The sequence below is a fragment of the Equus quagga genome, chromosome 13 (genome assembly GCF_021613505.1).
Source record: "Equus quagga isolate Etosha38 chromosome 13, UCLA_HA_Equagga_1.0, whole genome shotgun sequence".
Classification (NCBI taxonomy): domain Eukaryota; kingdom Metazoa; phylum Chordata; class Mammalia; order Perissodactyla; family Equidae; genus Equus; species Equus quagga.
The window spans coordinates 66,058,953-66,075,746 of record NC_060279.1 but is presented as its reverse complement, the minus strand read 5'-3'; the positions used below and the strand labels follow the sequence as shown (position 1 = coordinate 66,075,746).

Below are 16,794 nucleotides of genomic sequence, written 5' to 3'. Positions count from 1 at the left end.
CATTTTTAAATATTCTGTATGATGAAATGATGAAACAGGAAGTATGCATAAAGTACTTCGCTGCATACTGAAGTGGCAATCTCAAAGAAAAGCACTTGTTCATTTGTTTCAATTGTAAGCTAAACTATGAACTAGCTGCTTTTAAAATGGACATCGTTTTTATTCAAAAAATAACTGATGGACAACTATAGTTCATAAGATTTGGGTATCTGAAAGACATTTTCTGGAAAAGGTCCCCAGTAAACCTATCACTTTCAAGAGCAACAACTGATGATATTTGCTGCCAATGATAAAACTCAAGCTTTGAAGTGAAAATTAGAATTTTGGAAACTTGTATTGCTACCATGAATTTAACAGTCTACCAATAATTTAACTCAGTGAACCATTTCTTTCCAAATGCCTTAGGCATGGTGTTACAAAATCATGCAAGAATAAAAGATTCATTTAAAGTGCCAAGACAGACCAATGGGTTTTAATTTAACAAAGTACCCAACTTCACTGATAGAGTTGCAGGTTCCACATCATAACTAATCCTTAAGAAACTACCACTTGTGGAGTTTTGATATAGTATCAAAGAAGAATTTCTATAGCTATTTGAAAGGCTATTAAAGTCCTCTTCCTTTTTCTAACTTCATTATCTGTGAAAGGCTGGATCTTCTTCATGAACTTCAATCAAAATATAATACAAGAAATTGAATGCAAAAGCAAATATGAGCATCTAGCTGTCTTCCATTAAGCCAAATATTAAAGAGATTTACAAAAATGTAAAATAAGACCATTCTCCTCACTAAATTGTTTTTGTTTTAGAAAATAGTTTATTTTTTACAAAAAATGTTATTCATGTTAACAAGTAAAGGTCATTATTGGTAATTTTAATAAACTAACAAGTGGTTTTAGTCATCCCTGAAGAATAAAGACAGGAAAAGAAGGTAAATTGTAAATTAACCAAGTTTGCTACTTTTCACCAATTTGAATATTTAAGATAAAAATTACTGGTAAAATGAAGCTTGAGTATCAACTATGGCTTTACCATTTAGTCTCTCAGTTCCCAAGAATATTTAGTTGTTTTTCATTCATTTTTCAATGATTAAGAATATCTGCATGTTAATTAAAATTATACTATCACCTTATGCCCTTCAGAATGGCTAAAATAACCAAGTCAAAAAATAACAAATGTTGGAGAGGTTATGGAGAAAAAGGAACCCCCATACACTGCTGGTGGGAATGCAAACTGGTGCAGCCACTATGGAAAACAGTACGAAGATTTCTCAAAAAATTAAAAATAGAAATGTCATATGACTCAACCATCTACTACTGGGTATCTATCCAAAGAACTTGAAAGCAGCAATTCAAAGAAATTCATGCATCCCTATGTTCACTGCAGCATTATTCACAATAGCCAAGACATGGAAGCAACGTAAGTGCCCATTGACTGATAACTGGATAAAGAAGATACGGTGTGTATATATATATACAATGGAATACTACTCAGCCATAAAAAAGGATAAAATTGCCCCATTCACAACAACATGGATGGACCTTGAGGGTATTATGTTAAGCGAAATACGCCAGATAGAGAAAGACAAACTCTGTATGATTCTACTCATATGTGGAAGATAAACATATGGACAAAGAGAACAGATTAGTGGTTACCAGGGGAAACGGGGGGGTGGGGGTGGGCACAAAGGGTAAAGTGGTGCACCTACAACATGAGTGACAAATAATAATGTACAACTGAAATTTCACAAGGTTGTAAACTATCATAACCTCAATTTAAAAAAACATAATTTGCATGTTGCTAGCTCTTAAAAATATCATATCCAATTTTTAAAGATTTAATCCCAAAATTTTTAATATCTTAAGAGTTTTTCTAGGCCAGTGAAGGAGGCAAACATTCATTATGCTGGTACACTATGACCAATAATACAAAAAAAAGCAAAAAGTTCATGCAAAAAAACTCCCCATTTATTAACATATTTAAAAATAAAACAAAACTGAATGATCCAAAGTCTTTTAACCAAGCTTAAACTGAAGATCAATTTCCAATTAGCAAAAAAGTAGCTCTCTCTCAAATACACTTGGGGCTTGACTCATTAAAATTAAACACAAAGAGTACTACTTTGCCTATGTGCCTCATTCTTCCATTTTTATCAACCTACAAACCTATACTTGAGTTTGATATTAACTCTCTAATATGAACTTGCTGCTAGGCAGAACTGCCAAATTATCAGCACGTGATCGAGGGCTTGAGTAAAAAGGGCAACAGAGCATGCAAGAACAGAAATTAAAGAAACTCTCAGAGGCCTGTCCAGAGGAAATGTATAAGAGTCATGCTGAACATCAACAATGTAACTTCCGTGACACCAAGGATTTCTGCCCATTTTTTTCATTCTCCATCACCAGAGCTACAACAGCTCCTGGCATGCAACAAGTTCACAATAAATATTTATTGAATAAATGAATCAACTAGATTTTCATTATTAATATTTATTTCAAGGCCAAAAAAACAAGATTCACTCAAAATTAAATTCACAGACTCAATGTATTTACACGTTACATGCTATATTTACAACCAAACCATAACTTTCTTTTGAAATTTTCCATTATCCATTGAGAAATTTTAAAATAGAGAACTATTTACCACAGGTAAGTATAAGAGTTCAATGTCTACAAATTTATTACCTATATCTTCCTGCTTCTACTTTCTGTCAAACATACAAATACTGAAAATGAAGAGCAATCTAAAAAAGGATATTAAACTGACAGACAAACCAAAATCAAACTGAAACAAATCAAAACGTACCTTTAACCAACAAGGCCATGAAAACTTCCATAACTTTCTACCAGAAATTTATTATAAGAGAGATACTGGGAAGACCTGCTAAGTCCCTGCTCAAGCCTTCTAATTTCTCCATACAGCAAGCATGCCTTGGTTTGTAAGTTAATCAAAAATGACTGGACTAGTAAATCAGTTAAGCAGCCATCAAAGATAAAAAAGACTTACACACAAAAATTCACAGGGCTAAGTTTAATTCCATGCAACTGAAATCTTGGATTAGCTCGCTGGCAAGCAGGATCTCTCTTATTACCCTTAAATGATACTTACTCAGAATATACCCTGGCAATTCTTTAATAAATGTAAAGTTTCGTTACTCGTGGTATTCAAAGTCCCAGAAATATAAGATAAGAAAGCTCAGATTTACCAATGCTTTTTCTATTCTCTAAGGCCCAAATGCTTATTTCATTGCTAAATTGTGTCCCTATGCCTGAAGATGTACAGCAGTACCATCATTAAATTATCTCCTACAAAAGTTTTAATCCTCTGCTTAGCCTCTTTACATATAAGCTACAGAACCAAAAGCAATTCACATGTATTCTAGACAGTAAATATAAAATCAGGGAACATAAGTTCTTGATATCACAAAAAATACCTAATAGAGCAAAGCAGTTATTAGAAGGAAGGTAAGACTTACTTCTTGATACAGTTGGTCATGAGAAGATGGACATCTTGTCTTTCGTCTAACAGCAGCATTGCCCCTAAATAGCCAATGCGTTTGTCTGTGAATTTCTGAGAGGCGATAAGCTTGAGGCACTCCAACTGAAAATAAAAAAAAAGGAAAAAGGGGAGAAAAAAGAAATTAAGAAATTGCTACCAAAATCTAGAAAAGCAATGTCTTTAACTCAAGAGTCAATGGGTGACTAAAGTAAACAGATCTAACCGTATCATCAAACTACCTAGCTAAAAGGCAAAGATTTAAGATCTTTGGATATCATGATAATAATAGTCAAGTTCTGGAATAGATCATCTTGTCAAGGTCCTATGAAATCTGTCATCCAAGTCTGTGAAGTTTAACTTAGTTCTACAGATCCACACAAACTAGTAAAGTACTATAATAAGATATTAATAACCCTAACTCCTAACTTAATCCCTAGGTTATACTAAATATTAAATAACAAATATATTAAGTGAGCACCTAACTCATGTATGTATTTAAGGTCTGGTTCCTATTTTGAATATCAAAAAATTCAATACCTAGAAATACACCCAAGTGCCAAACACTATGCTAAACATCAGGAACGCACAATTGTAGAAGAGAGACTGACTAACTTTAGTATAATGTGGAAAGTGCTATATTTCGGGCTTGAACCAAGTAGTATGGAAGAGGTGAGGGTTTAAGAACCAAACATAGAAGGAAAAAAAAAAAGCCAGAGGAAAACTCAGTAGTGGAATTAACCTAAAATGTTTTATGTGATTTTTCTTTACATAATTGTTAAGAAACCTAAGACCTTAAGAATCACTGCAGTTAAATAATTTGTCTCTCTACTTAGCCTTTTTTTGAACATCACAATCACTTTGATATACTTTATCATTCCATCTCAACAAACATGGAAAAGGCCAAACATGTCCTCCAGAGCAGTGGTTTTCAAAAGGTGTACACAAGTTAGACTCTCTAGAAGGGTTTTTCAAACCATACTCCCATTTAGAATCACTGCATCCCAAGGAAAGGGGCTCAAATGCAGACCTGTGGACACAGGAATCTAAGATCATGTCAGATTACTTTCCATAAAAATTTGTTTAGTAAGTTCAAAAGTGAAATTGAGGAAAGTAAAAGAATTTACAAATAAAATTGTTTCAAGCTATTTAAAAACTGCTCTCTTAGGACAGCTTGGTGGCATAGTGGTTAAGTTCCCGTGCTATGCTTCAGTGGCCAGGGGGTCACTGGTTCAGATCCCGGGCACAGACCTACGCACCGCTTATCAAACCACGCTGTGGCAGGCATCCCACATATAAAGTAGATGGGCATGGATGTTAGCTCAGCACCAATCTTCCTCAGCAAAATGAGGAGGATTGGCGGCAGATGTTAACTCAGGGCTAATCTTCCTCAAAAAGAAAAAAATTGCTTTCTCAATGTACCTGCATTAAAAACACCCAAAGGTAGTGAAATAACTATATTATCATGAGCAAGTCAAAGATGCCTCCAAGGGAGAGTAATCAGGATCCTAAAGGAAAACTGAAATGCCTTCGGAGATTGACAAAGATTATGTAACATCTCTCCCCTTCCCACTATACAATCAATTTAAATCTAAAAAAGTTCTGAAATACAAGATGATGCAAGTCATTTTTCCAAGGTCAGCAGAAAAATTACTGCTAAGGTGAATGAGAAAACCAAGAGCCAAAATGTTATTTTAAAAATCTTACTGTTTTAAACGGAAGGTTTTTAAATCTTCCCATTTAATAATTCTACAAATATCTTAGCAGTGAAAGAAAACGTTCCAGGAACCAAGAATCACTGAATTTTCATCATCCTTATTGAATCACGCCTCTGGCAAACACCAGGCATTATACAAATAAATTACCCAAAAACGTTTTATTAAGATGAACTAATGAGAAGGACATATTCTTAGGCATTAATATTACTTGTTATTTTTTAGGACCAAGTTTTATGATAGTCACACTACAAGTCATCAGTGACCAGTGAGTACAATTTATTGCTTTTTAAAACTCACCTAAAAACTAAGCAGCAAAAAGAAAAACTAAACTTTAAAGGGTCAAACACTAAACTAATTCTTTTTAATATTCCCCATTTGTACAGTGACTCTGCTTCAAAAATAAGCATTTTATTTTTGAAGGTGACAAATTTGAGGGGTAAATATAAGATTATATGACTGGAAAGGGCATCTGAAATACATCCTTCAACGAAGGATTAACTCTCATCACATTTCACGCTTAGGTGTGGTGGCCAGCAATAGTGCTGAGAAGGTACCATGTTTCACCTTTCAGAATGTTATCAAAGTTTTCAAATATTAAAAAAGAAAAAGGATGGAGGGGAGTACAATAGGGTATGGGTAAATGTGAAGGGAGGGCATCCATTTTTGAGCAGCAATAGCTAAAACACAACTCAACACTTGGATGAATTACAGAACAAAAGAAAAAGAGTAATCAATTAAATGCATCCACCCCTTAGGTAACAACCTTAAATCCATCCTGTACTACTCCTCCTCACTTAAAGCTACCTGAAAATGCTATCTGAAACATTCATAATCCACAAATCTAGCATATGCTTTACGACCATGGTAAACAGTCCAGCTTTTAGATTTACACTACTACAGAGAACAAAAAACTTTTGCTTTTACTCCAAACTCTGTGAGCAAAGGCAAAAGACAAATGACAAACTTGGAAAAAAATATTTGCAATTCATTTCAGATATGAAATCCTATATAACAGGATCCTACAAATTGATTTCTGAAAAGACCAACAAGCCAATATAAAAATGGACAAAGAAAACGGACAGTTCAAAGAAAACAAAAGTAATTCAGACATACGGAGTTCAATCTCCTCATAAAACAAACGCAAATCCAACTAGCTAAATTTACTAAAAAAATCATTGAAGTGTACACTTGAAAAGATGAATTATATGATATACAAAATATGCCTCAATGAAGTTATTAGAAAAGAAAAAGAAATGCAACTCAAAACTATACTGAGATACTACTTTTTAATCCAATAGCAAAGATAAAAAAATAGTTTAACAGTGTGAGGACATCAGTGATGGAAGTATAAACAAGCTGTAGCAAGAAAGATCTTGCCTTGCTAAATTACAAATACACATACCTCTTGACTCAACAATCTATTTGTAGCAACTTATACCACATTTATATTCACACATGCAAAATAATGGATATTATTCAACTATAGTATTATTTTAAACAGTAAGACTGGAAATAATGTCCATTAATAAGGCATTAGTTTAATAAATTATGATTCACACATATAACGAAATACTGTGCTGGACAGACTACTATGAGCATGTCAAAAAAGCTAAAAAAAAAAGGAAGCTCTTTATATATTGATATGGTCTAATCTTCAAGATAGATTAATAAATGGACAGTACAAACAGCATGTTATATATTTTAAAGGGGAGGGAGTGAGAATATATATTTCCATTGCCTAGTGATGTATAAAATACCTCTAGAAAGACAGCCAAGAAACTGATACCCCTAGCTGCCTACAAGCAGAGAAGCTAAGTGACTAGAAGAGAACAGAGAACAGTTTTTTCATCATATATCCTTTTGTATCTTTTAGATTTTACATCAATGAATTGTCATTATCTATTCCAAAGATAAATAATATTGGACTAGGAGAAAAAATTAAAAATTGTAGGATAATGGGAACTTATACCTTAATTTGCTGTTAGACAACTTATTGAAAAGGAAAAAATAATTTAGGAAAACCATTTGTTCCCCCTCCAAAGTTGAACAACATGTATTCCAAAAAATAAAAAAAATTAAGTCTTCGAATTTTATGAAAAAGACTTTGAAAATTTAAGGCCAGGATCTTACGAAAATCTAACTCAGTAGATGGAAACAATCAGCCTTTTTTTAGATAACTTCATAATGAACAATTACTGTGCTATTCTATTATACCTGTGATGCTGTAGGAACTTAAGAAATATGTTCATTCCTTATCTCTAATCCCCACAATGGTTGTGCTTTTTTCCGCTGACAAAGTTATTTCATATTCTTCACCTACTATAAATTTCTCGCTTGTCAACAACACTCTTAACATACTTGCTTTTCCATAGCAACCTTCTCTGTCTCCCCCAATCTTCCATCTGAAAGGGCTGATTGTGGTAAATCTTTGCCACTCACTGATTTTTTTATATTTACTTTCCAACTGTTTTGAGACACGTGGTTTTGATTTATTTTTTTTTAAGTATTGGCACCTGGGCTAACAACTGTTGCCAATCTTTTTTTTTTTTTCTGCTTTATTTCCCAAACCCCCCTGGTACATAGTTGTATATCTTAGTTGCAGTTGTGGGATGTGGGATGCCACCTCAACGTGGCCTGATGAGCGGTGCCATGTGCGTGCCCAGGATCCGAACCCTGGGCTGCCGCAGCAGAGCGCATGAACTTAACCACTCAGCCACGGAGCCGGCCCCACGTGGTTTTGCTTTAATTTAGTAAACTCCTGCTGGGTACAAACCAGTGTGCTAGACATTCTCACTGATATAATTAGAAGGGCACATAAAACAAAACCAACATTTGGACATATATCACAAAGTATGTTATATATACTGTGACAGTTATGCACAAGCTACTGTGAAAACAAGTTAGGAAGGGCACCCAATTCAGATCAGAAACACTAAGAAAACATCAGAGCAAGGTTCCTATCTCTTCACATAATACATAGTGGAATAGAAAGAAACCATGCCTCTCCAACCCTACTTCTAGCTAAGAGACCTAAGCAAGTTATTTCAACATCCTGGGCCTCAGTTTCCTCATGGCTAAAGTAACTGAGCCACATCATGGAAGACCATTAACAGTTGTCCTCTACTCTCTGCTTTCAAGGCAAACAGTAATTCTCTCCAGCTGATCCTTTAAGTGGCCTAAAGAATTCTCAGCAGCAGCATTCCAAGAAGCCACAAGTAACAAGCCTAAGAGACTGAAGTTATCAGCCCCCTTTGGAAAAAACACAGTCAGTGGCTTAAGAAGTGGTTCCCAAATCTGACTGCTCAAAATCATCTGGGAGATTTTTGAAAAATATAGGTCATCCCCAGGATATTCTGATGGAGTATATTTTAGGTAGAGCTTGACAATTAAATTTTATAAACTTTTTCTAGATGACAATTGTTCCAATTTTCTTTGAATTTCAAAGTAATTTTAAAAAGAGAACTTTATTAGGTTTCTGGCTCGTTACATTATTCTGAAGCAAGTACAACTAGTCTTTTATCAACATTTAATCTGGTTGCCCTTCAGAAAAAAGCTGCACCCATTTTGTTAGCTTGTAGAACAATTTCCCACAAGGTCAAATGCACACATACATTTACTTTTAAATTTAACATTTGAGCTTTATGATGTGAACAATCACCTTGATGAAAAGATGCAATAAAAATTTTGTAAACATGAATGGATCTGCAACTGATTGGTTAGGTCTTTTTAAAAGTTACCTTTATTTCATTTTAATATTCCGAAATAACTTTCTAATTTATACACACACAGTCACACATTTTTGAACAAGCTTGTAACTGCTTTATCAGTACGTAGCCTAGCAACATAAAATCTATACAGACCAGAGCCTGTTTTTTCATTCTTCTGGCATAGGGAAAAAAACAACCCACAAAACACTAACATTCCTACTGCATCCCATTTTTTTCTCTTGAGAAAATTTATTATGAAATATTTCATTCAAAAACACACAAAAGGTCACATAACACTTATTGACCCACCAACCAGCTTTATCAAATCTTAACATTTTACCCCATTTATTTTATTTAAAATTTTTTAACATTACAAACTCAACTGAAGCCTTCTCCATACTCTGCCTCAACACCAGGAGTAACCAAAACTTAAAACCACTGTTCATCACTGCCACGCCCTATGTCCTTACTACACACGTAGAAACCATTGCTTTTGAATGTTTTAAACTTTATATACGTATCATCCCATATTCCTACTCTTTCACTCAACATCTTTTGAGTATTACTCATTTCCAGACAAGAAGCCTCTAAATCAGTCACATTCATTGCTCTATAGTACCCAACTTGTGAATATATCACAACTTACCTACTCTTTTTGTGAGCACAATTGTTTCCAACGTTTTCCTCTTAGAAACAATGCTGCATTGAACACTCTTATAAATGTCTCTTTTTGAACAAACAGGGAGCCTTGATCAGATTCAGGTTTTTCAGTTTTTGTTTTCATTTAGCAAATATACTTCAAAGGTGGTGATATGAACTTTCATCAAGAGGCTTATAATTATTTCTGGTGATTGTCTCTCTTTTGTGACATTAGCAGCACTGATGATCATCAGGGGCTGCAAAATGGTAATACTGTAATTTTTTCATTCCTTCTTAATTTCTTAGCTAGGCTATCCCCCTAAGGAGTAACTTCTGTATGTACACCATTGGGTTATGAATAGTTCCTTCAGAAAGAACTTACCAACAATTCCTTCAGAAGGAACTGCTGGTAAGGAAATGCAGAATAATTGTTTATTTCTTTCCTTTTATTTACTAGTTCTCAAAATAATGAGTCTGTTTCCTGGTATCCTTCAAAGATAACCAATGGAGTTTTTAAAATTTCTGAAAATTATTATGAACTCACCAATAGAAACTCAGTATGTTTCAATTACAATTATTATTCTTATTAATGATCATATTTTCTCATTTTGGGACATGACAGCCTCTTTGGTGGCTACTAAATCCTTTTAACATTACCTCTGTAGTCTTTCTTGCTTTCTGGCACAGAAAGACAGTACAAGCTTATTTTGTACATTTCCCGCCCCAGATTTGGGACGAGCCATTTTTCCAATGGTCCCTGGCCCTATCAGAGTAAACTGGTATTTGAAGACCACAATCTGGGCTGAAGGGTGCTCAAGATAAGGATGCCTACTATCGCTGCTTCTTTTCAATATTGTACCACACATACAGTGTAGTAAGGAAATAAGAAAAAAGAAAATATTTAAGAATGGAAAAGGGAGGAAACTGCCGTTATCTGCAGACAATAGTATTGACAACACAGAAACAACGAAGTCTACAGGGACTTTTAGAACCAAGTTCAATAATGTTGCTAGGGAGACAAATATATAAAAATCAATTATATTTCTATATAGCTACAAAATAATTATTAAAATTTTTTAAGAATGCTATTTGCAATAGGAACAAGAGCTCCAAGGAGCCCTATGAATAAATTTCACCAAAGATGTGTAAGACCTTATGGACAACATTGTAAAACTAGAGAACCTAAGGAAGGGGGGTGCTATACTATACTGAGGGAAGGGAAGACTATTGGAGCCAGGTAATTGGGTACAGCAGGCCAGGTTGGAACTGGGAAAAAAACAAGAGAATGCATGCCCAGCCTGGAGGTGGTCACTAGCCTATTACTGTCATGTGAAAATGTGAATCCAGTGTTGTCAAATTCTTTGATTTTCTAAGAGAAATTAGAAATGCAGATTTCTACGAGATGTTCCTTGGTTTTTATATGTTAGCAGCAAATTAAAAACAATTTTAAGGGGCTGGCCCCGTGGCCGAGTGGTTAAGTTCACACGCTCCGCTGCAGGCGGCCCAGTGTTTCGTTGGTTCGAATCCTGGGCGCAGACATGGCACTGCTCATCAAACCACACTAAGGCAGCGTCCCACATGCCACAACTAGAAGGACCCACAACAAAGAATATACAACTATGTACTGGGGGGCTTTGGGGAGAAAAAGGAAAAAAATAAAATCTTTATAAAAAGAAAAAACAATTTTAAATATTTGCAAGAAAAAAACACATCTGTGAAAGAAGGTGGCCCCCAAGCCACCATTTTCTACTCCTGCAATCTACCCACTTCTTTAGATACTCCACTTTATTTCTGGGCTGTGTTTAAGCCAGACATGTGATAGGTTACAACCCCATAGGAAATCTATCACTGCTTTTGTTTTAACAACATTGAGGATACTTGTCTCTTACATTACTAACAGACTCCTGGACAAAAGACCCACATAAAAACATCTCTTTCAAAATTCTGTGCTTTTTCAAAAATTTTTGTTTGCTGTCCTTGAGGAAATGGTATAGTCGGTAATATTTGAGGGTTTGTTATGCACCAAACATGAACGTTTAACATTTATTAATTTACTTAATCTTCATAATAACCCTACAAAGTAGCATTAGGATTGTCCTCATTTTACAGACAAGAAAGGTTAAGGATCTTGCTCAAAACCACACAGACAGTAAAGTAACAAAGCCAGAATTCACATGCAGGCAGTCTGGTTCCTGCAGTTGTGCTCTTAAATTCTGGTAATTACACCCACATAACTGAATGTTTTTTTTCTTGTCTTAGCTGTCTCACTAACCACAACAACACTGGCCTTGTGTTCTGAATTCTTCCTTCTCCCAGCTCTTACTTTCTACTATTCTTTTTCTCTTTTAAATAGATGCTGGTAACATAAGCCATTTCAAATCCTTTGTGCAAGGCAAGGCTAAAGTAATTAAATAAAATAGTTAATAAATTTAATGCAAATAGCTATTTATAGATTTAAACTAAACCCAAAGAATGAATAGGTTTTGAAGTGATACATGGTTGAGTTCTAATCCTCTCCCTAATATTTACTAGCTGTGTGAATTTAAACAAGTCACTTAGACTCTGAAGTTCAGTTTCTTCATCTGTAACTTGAGGATATTACCACCTCATGGGTTTTACTGTAAAATTTACATAAGACTTTTTCAATGTGGCTACTAGAAATTTTTAAATTACACATCTGGCTCATATTTTATTTCTATTGGACAGCATCATGCTAGATACTGCAATAAAAAGTAAAAAGAAACAGGTGAAATTAGTTTTAATAATATATTTTATTTAACCCAATATCTAAAATATAATCATTTCAACATATAATCAACATAAGAATTATTAGCTATTTTACATCTTTCTTTTGCACTAAGGCTTCTAAACACAGTATGTATTTTACACTTACAGCACATAATTTGTACACTACATATCCATCAGAAATATTTGAACTGTATTTAGATTTCATAGAATTTACAATTGATAGATTCACATACCCAAGTTGTCTAAAACATACTCAAGAGTTTTCCAATAACTGCATCAAGTACTCCCCAAAACTTTATTTTCCTTTAATATTCCCCTCAGTTGAACTAGCCACATTTCAAGAGACCAATGGCTACACAGCTAAGGCTATCATAATGAACAGCACAGGTCTAACAAATAAAATGCAATTAAAGAGTGGCCAGTTTTTACACATAATTAAATGAAAAAGGCACTGTGATTCATACAGGCAGATGAGAGAATTAGATATTAACTTTTTTACGGGTACATTACAAAGGGAACTCCAATGCGCAGGGTACCAAATTACTGATATGGACAGGGCCATGACTGATTGAAATAGAGGAAACAGAAAAAGGGACTTAGAATTATGATTTCCTATTCCCACTCATAAAAATATTTTTTCTACCAATATTTTAGTACAATTTCCTTGAGTATTAACACTTCCACCTAAGAATTAAATATTTTATCAAATAGTTGCCAAACACCCAAAAAAATGCCACCTAGACAGACCTGGAAAGTATATTTTATTTAAAAATGTTATAGAAATGAAATCTTAGAAATATATAGAGAGCTCTTTTACAAAATTAAAAATCACCAAAGTCTTAAATCTATCCTATGATTTTAAATTCAAGAGTTTGTCCTTAAAGAACCTCCTTGGGAGTATGTCAAACTACTGTTTCCATGATGTTAACAGTTACCTCTGAGTGGAGAGTTTAAGAGTCTTCTCCCCACCTGACTACCCCTTATAGCTCAACACATCAGATTTCTGTAAATCTAACCTACTGTGTCTACCTAAAATCAACCAATGAGAATATAAGAACACCTATTTGGTTTTTACTAAGTATGTTATGCACTGCATCAGTAACCACCTGGATCAATTTTGATGTGGTAAAAGCATATAACACGTGTATACATAGGAGACAGCTGTTGTTTTTGCCTACCTAGTATCTGATCCTCTTTTCCTCTGATATTATTAACACTTCAATTTTCCTTTGGGGAATTAACACTCTCCCACTCTCAGTCATGTATTTTAGAGAGGCTGATCTCATTCCCAATCCCAAGATGACCATAAAACTAATAACCCAAGTTAGTCTGGTAAGATTCAATTTCATTAATTTTTTGTTTTAACTCAGGGGTGGGGGAATCTCCTTCCACTGAAGTTACTGAGCTGAACAGAAGACATACTGGTGGCCACCTTTCCTGATAAATTAAATATATCCAACATTAACAATAGTTATCTTTGAATAAAGGAAATATGAGTGGGTATTTTCCTCCTACTACCTAGTGTTGTACATTCCTTCTTTTAATTTTGCAGTCTTTTCCATAAAGACTATTCAGCATATAATACAATTCTTAAATTAAATGAAATAAAATTAACAGCATTAATAAGAATTTAAAAACAACCCATCCAATCAATCTGCAACTCAATCCCCCTCATCATGTATAAATGTGGAAAGAAGAAAGTACTTAACACCAAGCATATCATGCTCAAAGCCCAAAGTGGCTATATCAAATAATACACATTTGTGTGTGGGAGAGAATCAGGAGGCAGCGGCACAGTGGTTGTAGCAATCAAGGAATGAGGTAATTAGGACAAAATCCTTAAATGCCATCACTTGGCAACCACCTAACTGCTTTTACTTAAAAATATCTGTTCTGAATGTTCATCCTTATAATATCGTGCACAGAGAAAATAATTAAGGAAACATTTAGCAAACGTTTTCTTACTTATAATCCAGGCCCTGTGACAGAAGAACCACAATCTACTGTCTAATCTTTAAGTTAGGTAGCTGCCACCATCAAAACATACTCTAATCCACATAAAGAGAGATTCCCAATAGAAAGGACAATTGATGGCAATAGCATGCTTTTCCAGGTCTGCAGCCTTCTCTCTCAATTCTACCCTCAGTTCCACAATGATCAGACTACAAGGCTATCAAAAGTATCCTGTTCTCCCTGACAGTCTTTGAGCTACTGTTATTCAAATAAGAGTACCCTTGCTAGATGTGGTCTCAGCCCAGCCTACCTGTCCAAAGTGAGCAGGGTAGCCCAGCATGTGCATATATAGTAATTTTGCCACATTCCGACACCGGTATGTATTGTCTTCTTCTCTAAAAGATGATCGGATTGCAGCACATTCTTTCTGGATCATTTCTCGTTCTTCGGCTTGGGTTCGGGCTGTCCGGATGGTCCGGATCAGCTCCCGCAATCTGATAGGGGCTGGCATCCTCTGGATATGGAAAGACATTAAATAAAGATGTTCACATTTTTTACTACCAAAATCATTTACACAACTTCCCACATAAATTTCCAATTTTTAAGAATTCAAAACTTGCTAAATAAAAGCCCAATGATACAAAGCTTCAGCAAAGCTATTATGTACAAACTCCTCAAAACTCAGTAAATTTCTGGAAAGAATATAAACAAAAATGTTAAACATCAAATTAAGCAAAATAAGACATAGAATACACCAATATGTAAAGTCCATCACTAACATCAAAATACGTTAGGAACTAACTCAACCTCAATCTTTACTCACTCCTTAAAGTAATAAAGGCCTATGCCTAACCTTCTCTAGAGAAGATAAATATTTTCTTTTCAGTTGTTGTTAAACTCAACATAACTCAACAAAGTATCAAACGAATATTGAATATGATCACAATCAAAGCTCAATTCAACAAAATGAGAGACTAGGAGAGAAGCCCAATCGTCAGATTTAAACACTTTTCCAAGAAACAGTAATCATCTCAGTACACCGGGTACTCTTTGAAAAAGGGATGAGGGAAAAAATAAATCAATCTTAGAGGATAAGACTGTTAGTGTCATAGTCTCATGAATATTTTTTAAAAGTGAAAAAAATAATGGACCTATAACAGCCAAAACGATTATGAAAAAAAAGAACAAAGTTGGAGAATTTGCACTACCTAATTTCAGGAAATACTACAAAGCTACAGTAATCAGAACAGTGTGAAACAGAATTTAAGGATAAACTTAGAGAGTAATACAGCAAAATAGAAAAGTTTAGGACTAGATCCACACAAATACACTCAACTGATTGTCAACAAGGGGCCAAGGTTATTCAATAGGAGAAAGGGTCGTTTTTTGACAAATGGTGCTGGCACAACTGGATATTTATATGGGGGGAAAAATATAACCTAGAACCCTAACCTCAAACAATATACCAAAAAAAAAAAATTAACTCAAAATGGGTCATAGACCTAAATATATAAGCTAAAACTAAAAATCATCCATGAGAAAACACAGGAAGAAATCTTTGGGAACTTAAGCAGAGATTTCATACAAAACAAGCACAAAACATGTAAGAAAAAATTAATAAATTGGACTTTTAAAAATGTTAAACTTTTGCTCTCCAAAAGATGCCATTATGAAAATAAAGCAAGCCATAGAAAGAGAAAAAAGACAATTCCTATCTTGCAATGGAATTGTATTGGGAATATATAAATAACTTTATAACTCAATAATAAGACAATCATTTAAAAATGGGTAAAAGATCTGAATAGACATTACTCAAAAGAAGATATATGAATGGCCACAAGCACATGAAGAGATGCTTAAACTCACTAGTCAGGAGGGAAACGCAAATTAAAACTATAATGAGATACCACTCCACATCATTAGAATGCCTAAAATTAAAAAGACTGGCATACCAAGTGCTGACAATGATATAGAACAAATGAACTTTCATAGACTGCTCGTGGGAATGCAAAATGGTTCAACTACCTTGGAAAATAGTTAAATATACACTTAGCATATGATTCAACAAATCCACTCAGTCTTTAGCCAAGTATTTACCCAAGAAAAATGAAAATATACGTTCTCACCAAGACTCATACACAAATATTCACAGAAGCTTCATTTATAATTGCCCAAAACTGGAAACAACCCAAATGTTCATAAACAATGAATGATAATGGTATACCCATACAAAGGAACACTTCTCAGAATAAAACAGAAGCAATACACAACATAGAAGAGTCTAAAAAAATATTCTGCTGAGCAAAAGAAGCAGGCATAGGAGAGTACATATTGTATGATTTCACTTATATGCAACTCTAGGGAAGACAAGTCTAATCCATAGTGATGGCAAAGAGATCAACAACTGCCTGAGGTTGAGGGTAGGGATTGGGGACTGACTGAGATGCAAAGAAACCTTCTGGGGTGACAGAAATGTTTGTGATGAGTATATACACTTCTCAAAATTCATTGAGCTGTACATTTAAAACAGGTGCAT

General features: G+C 34.5%; 1 protein-coding gene across 3 annotated transcripts in view; it reads right to left on the bottom strand.

Annotated features, from left to right (window-relative positions):
- AP1G1 (adaptor related protein complex 1 subunit gamma 1) overlaps positions 1–16,794 on the bottom strand; it is a 71,658-nt gene that overhangs the window by 36,109 nt on the left and 18,755 nt on the right. For all 3 annotated transcript variants that reach the window (XM_046681774.1, XM_046681776.1, XM_046681775.1), the window contains exons 2-3: positions 14,569–14,772; positions 3,474–3,598 (exon numbers count right to left, since the gene is read on the bottom strand). In XM_046681774.1, coding sequence (XP_046537730.1) covers positions 3,474–3,598; positions 14,569–14,769 — 326 coding nt within the window. In that variant the 5' untranslated portion in view covers positions 14,770–14,772. The remainder of the gene's footprint in view (positions 1–3,473; positions 3,599–14,568; positions 14,773–16,794) is intronic.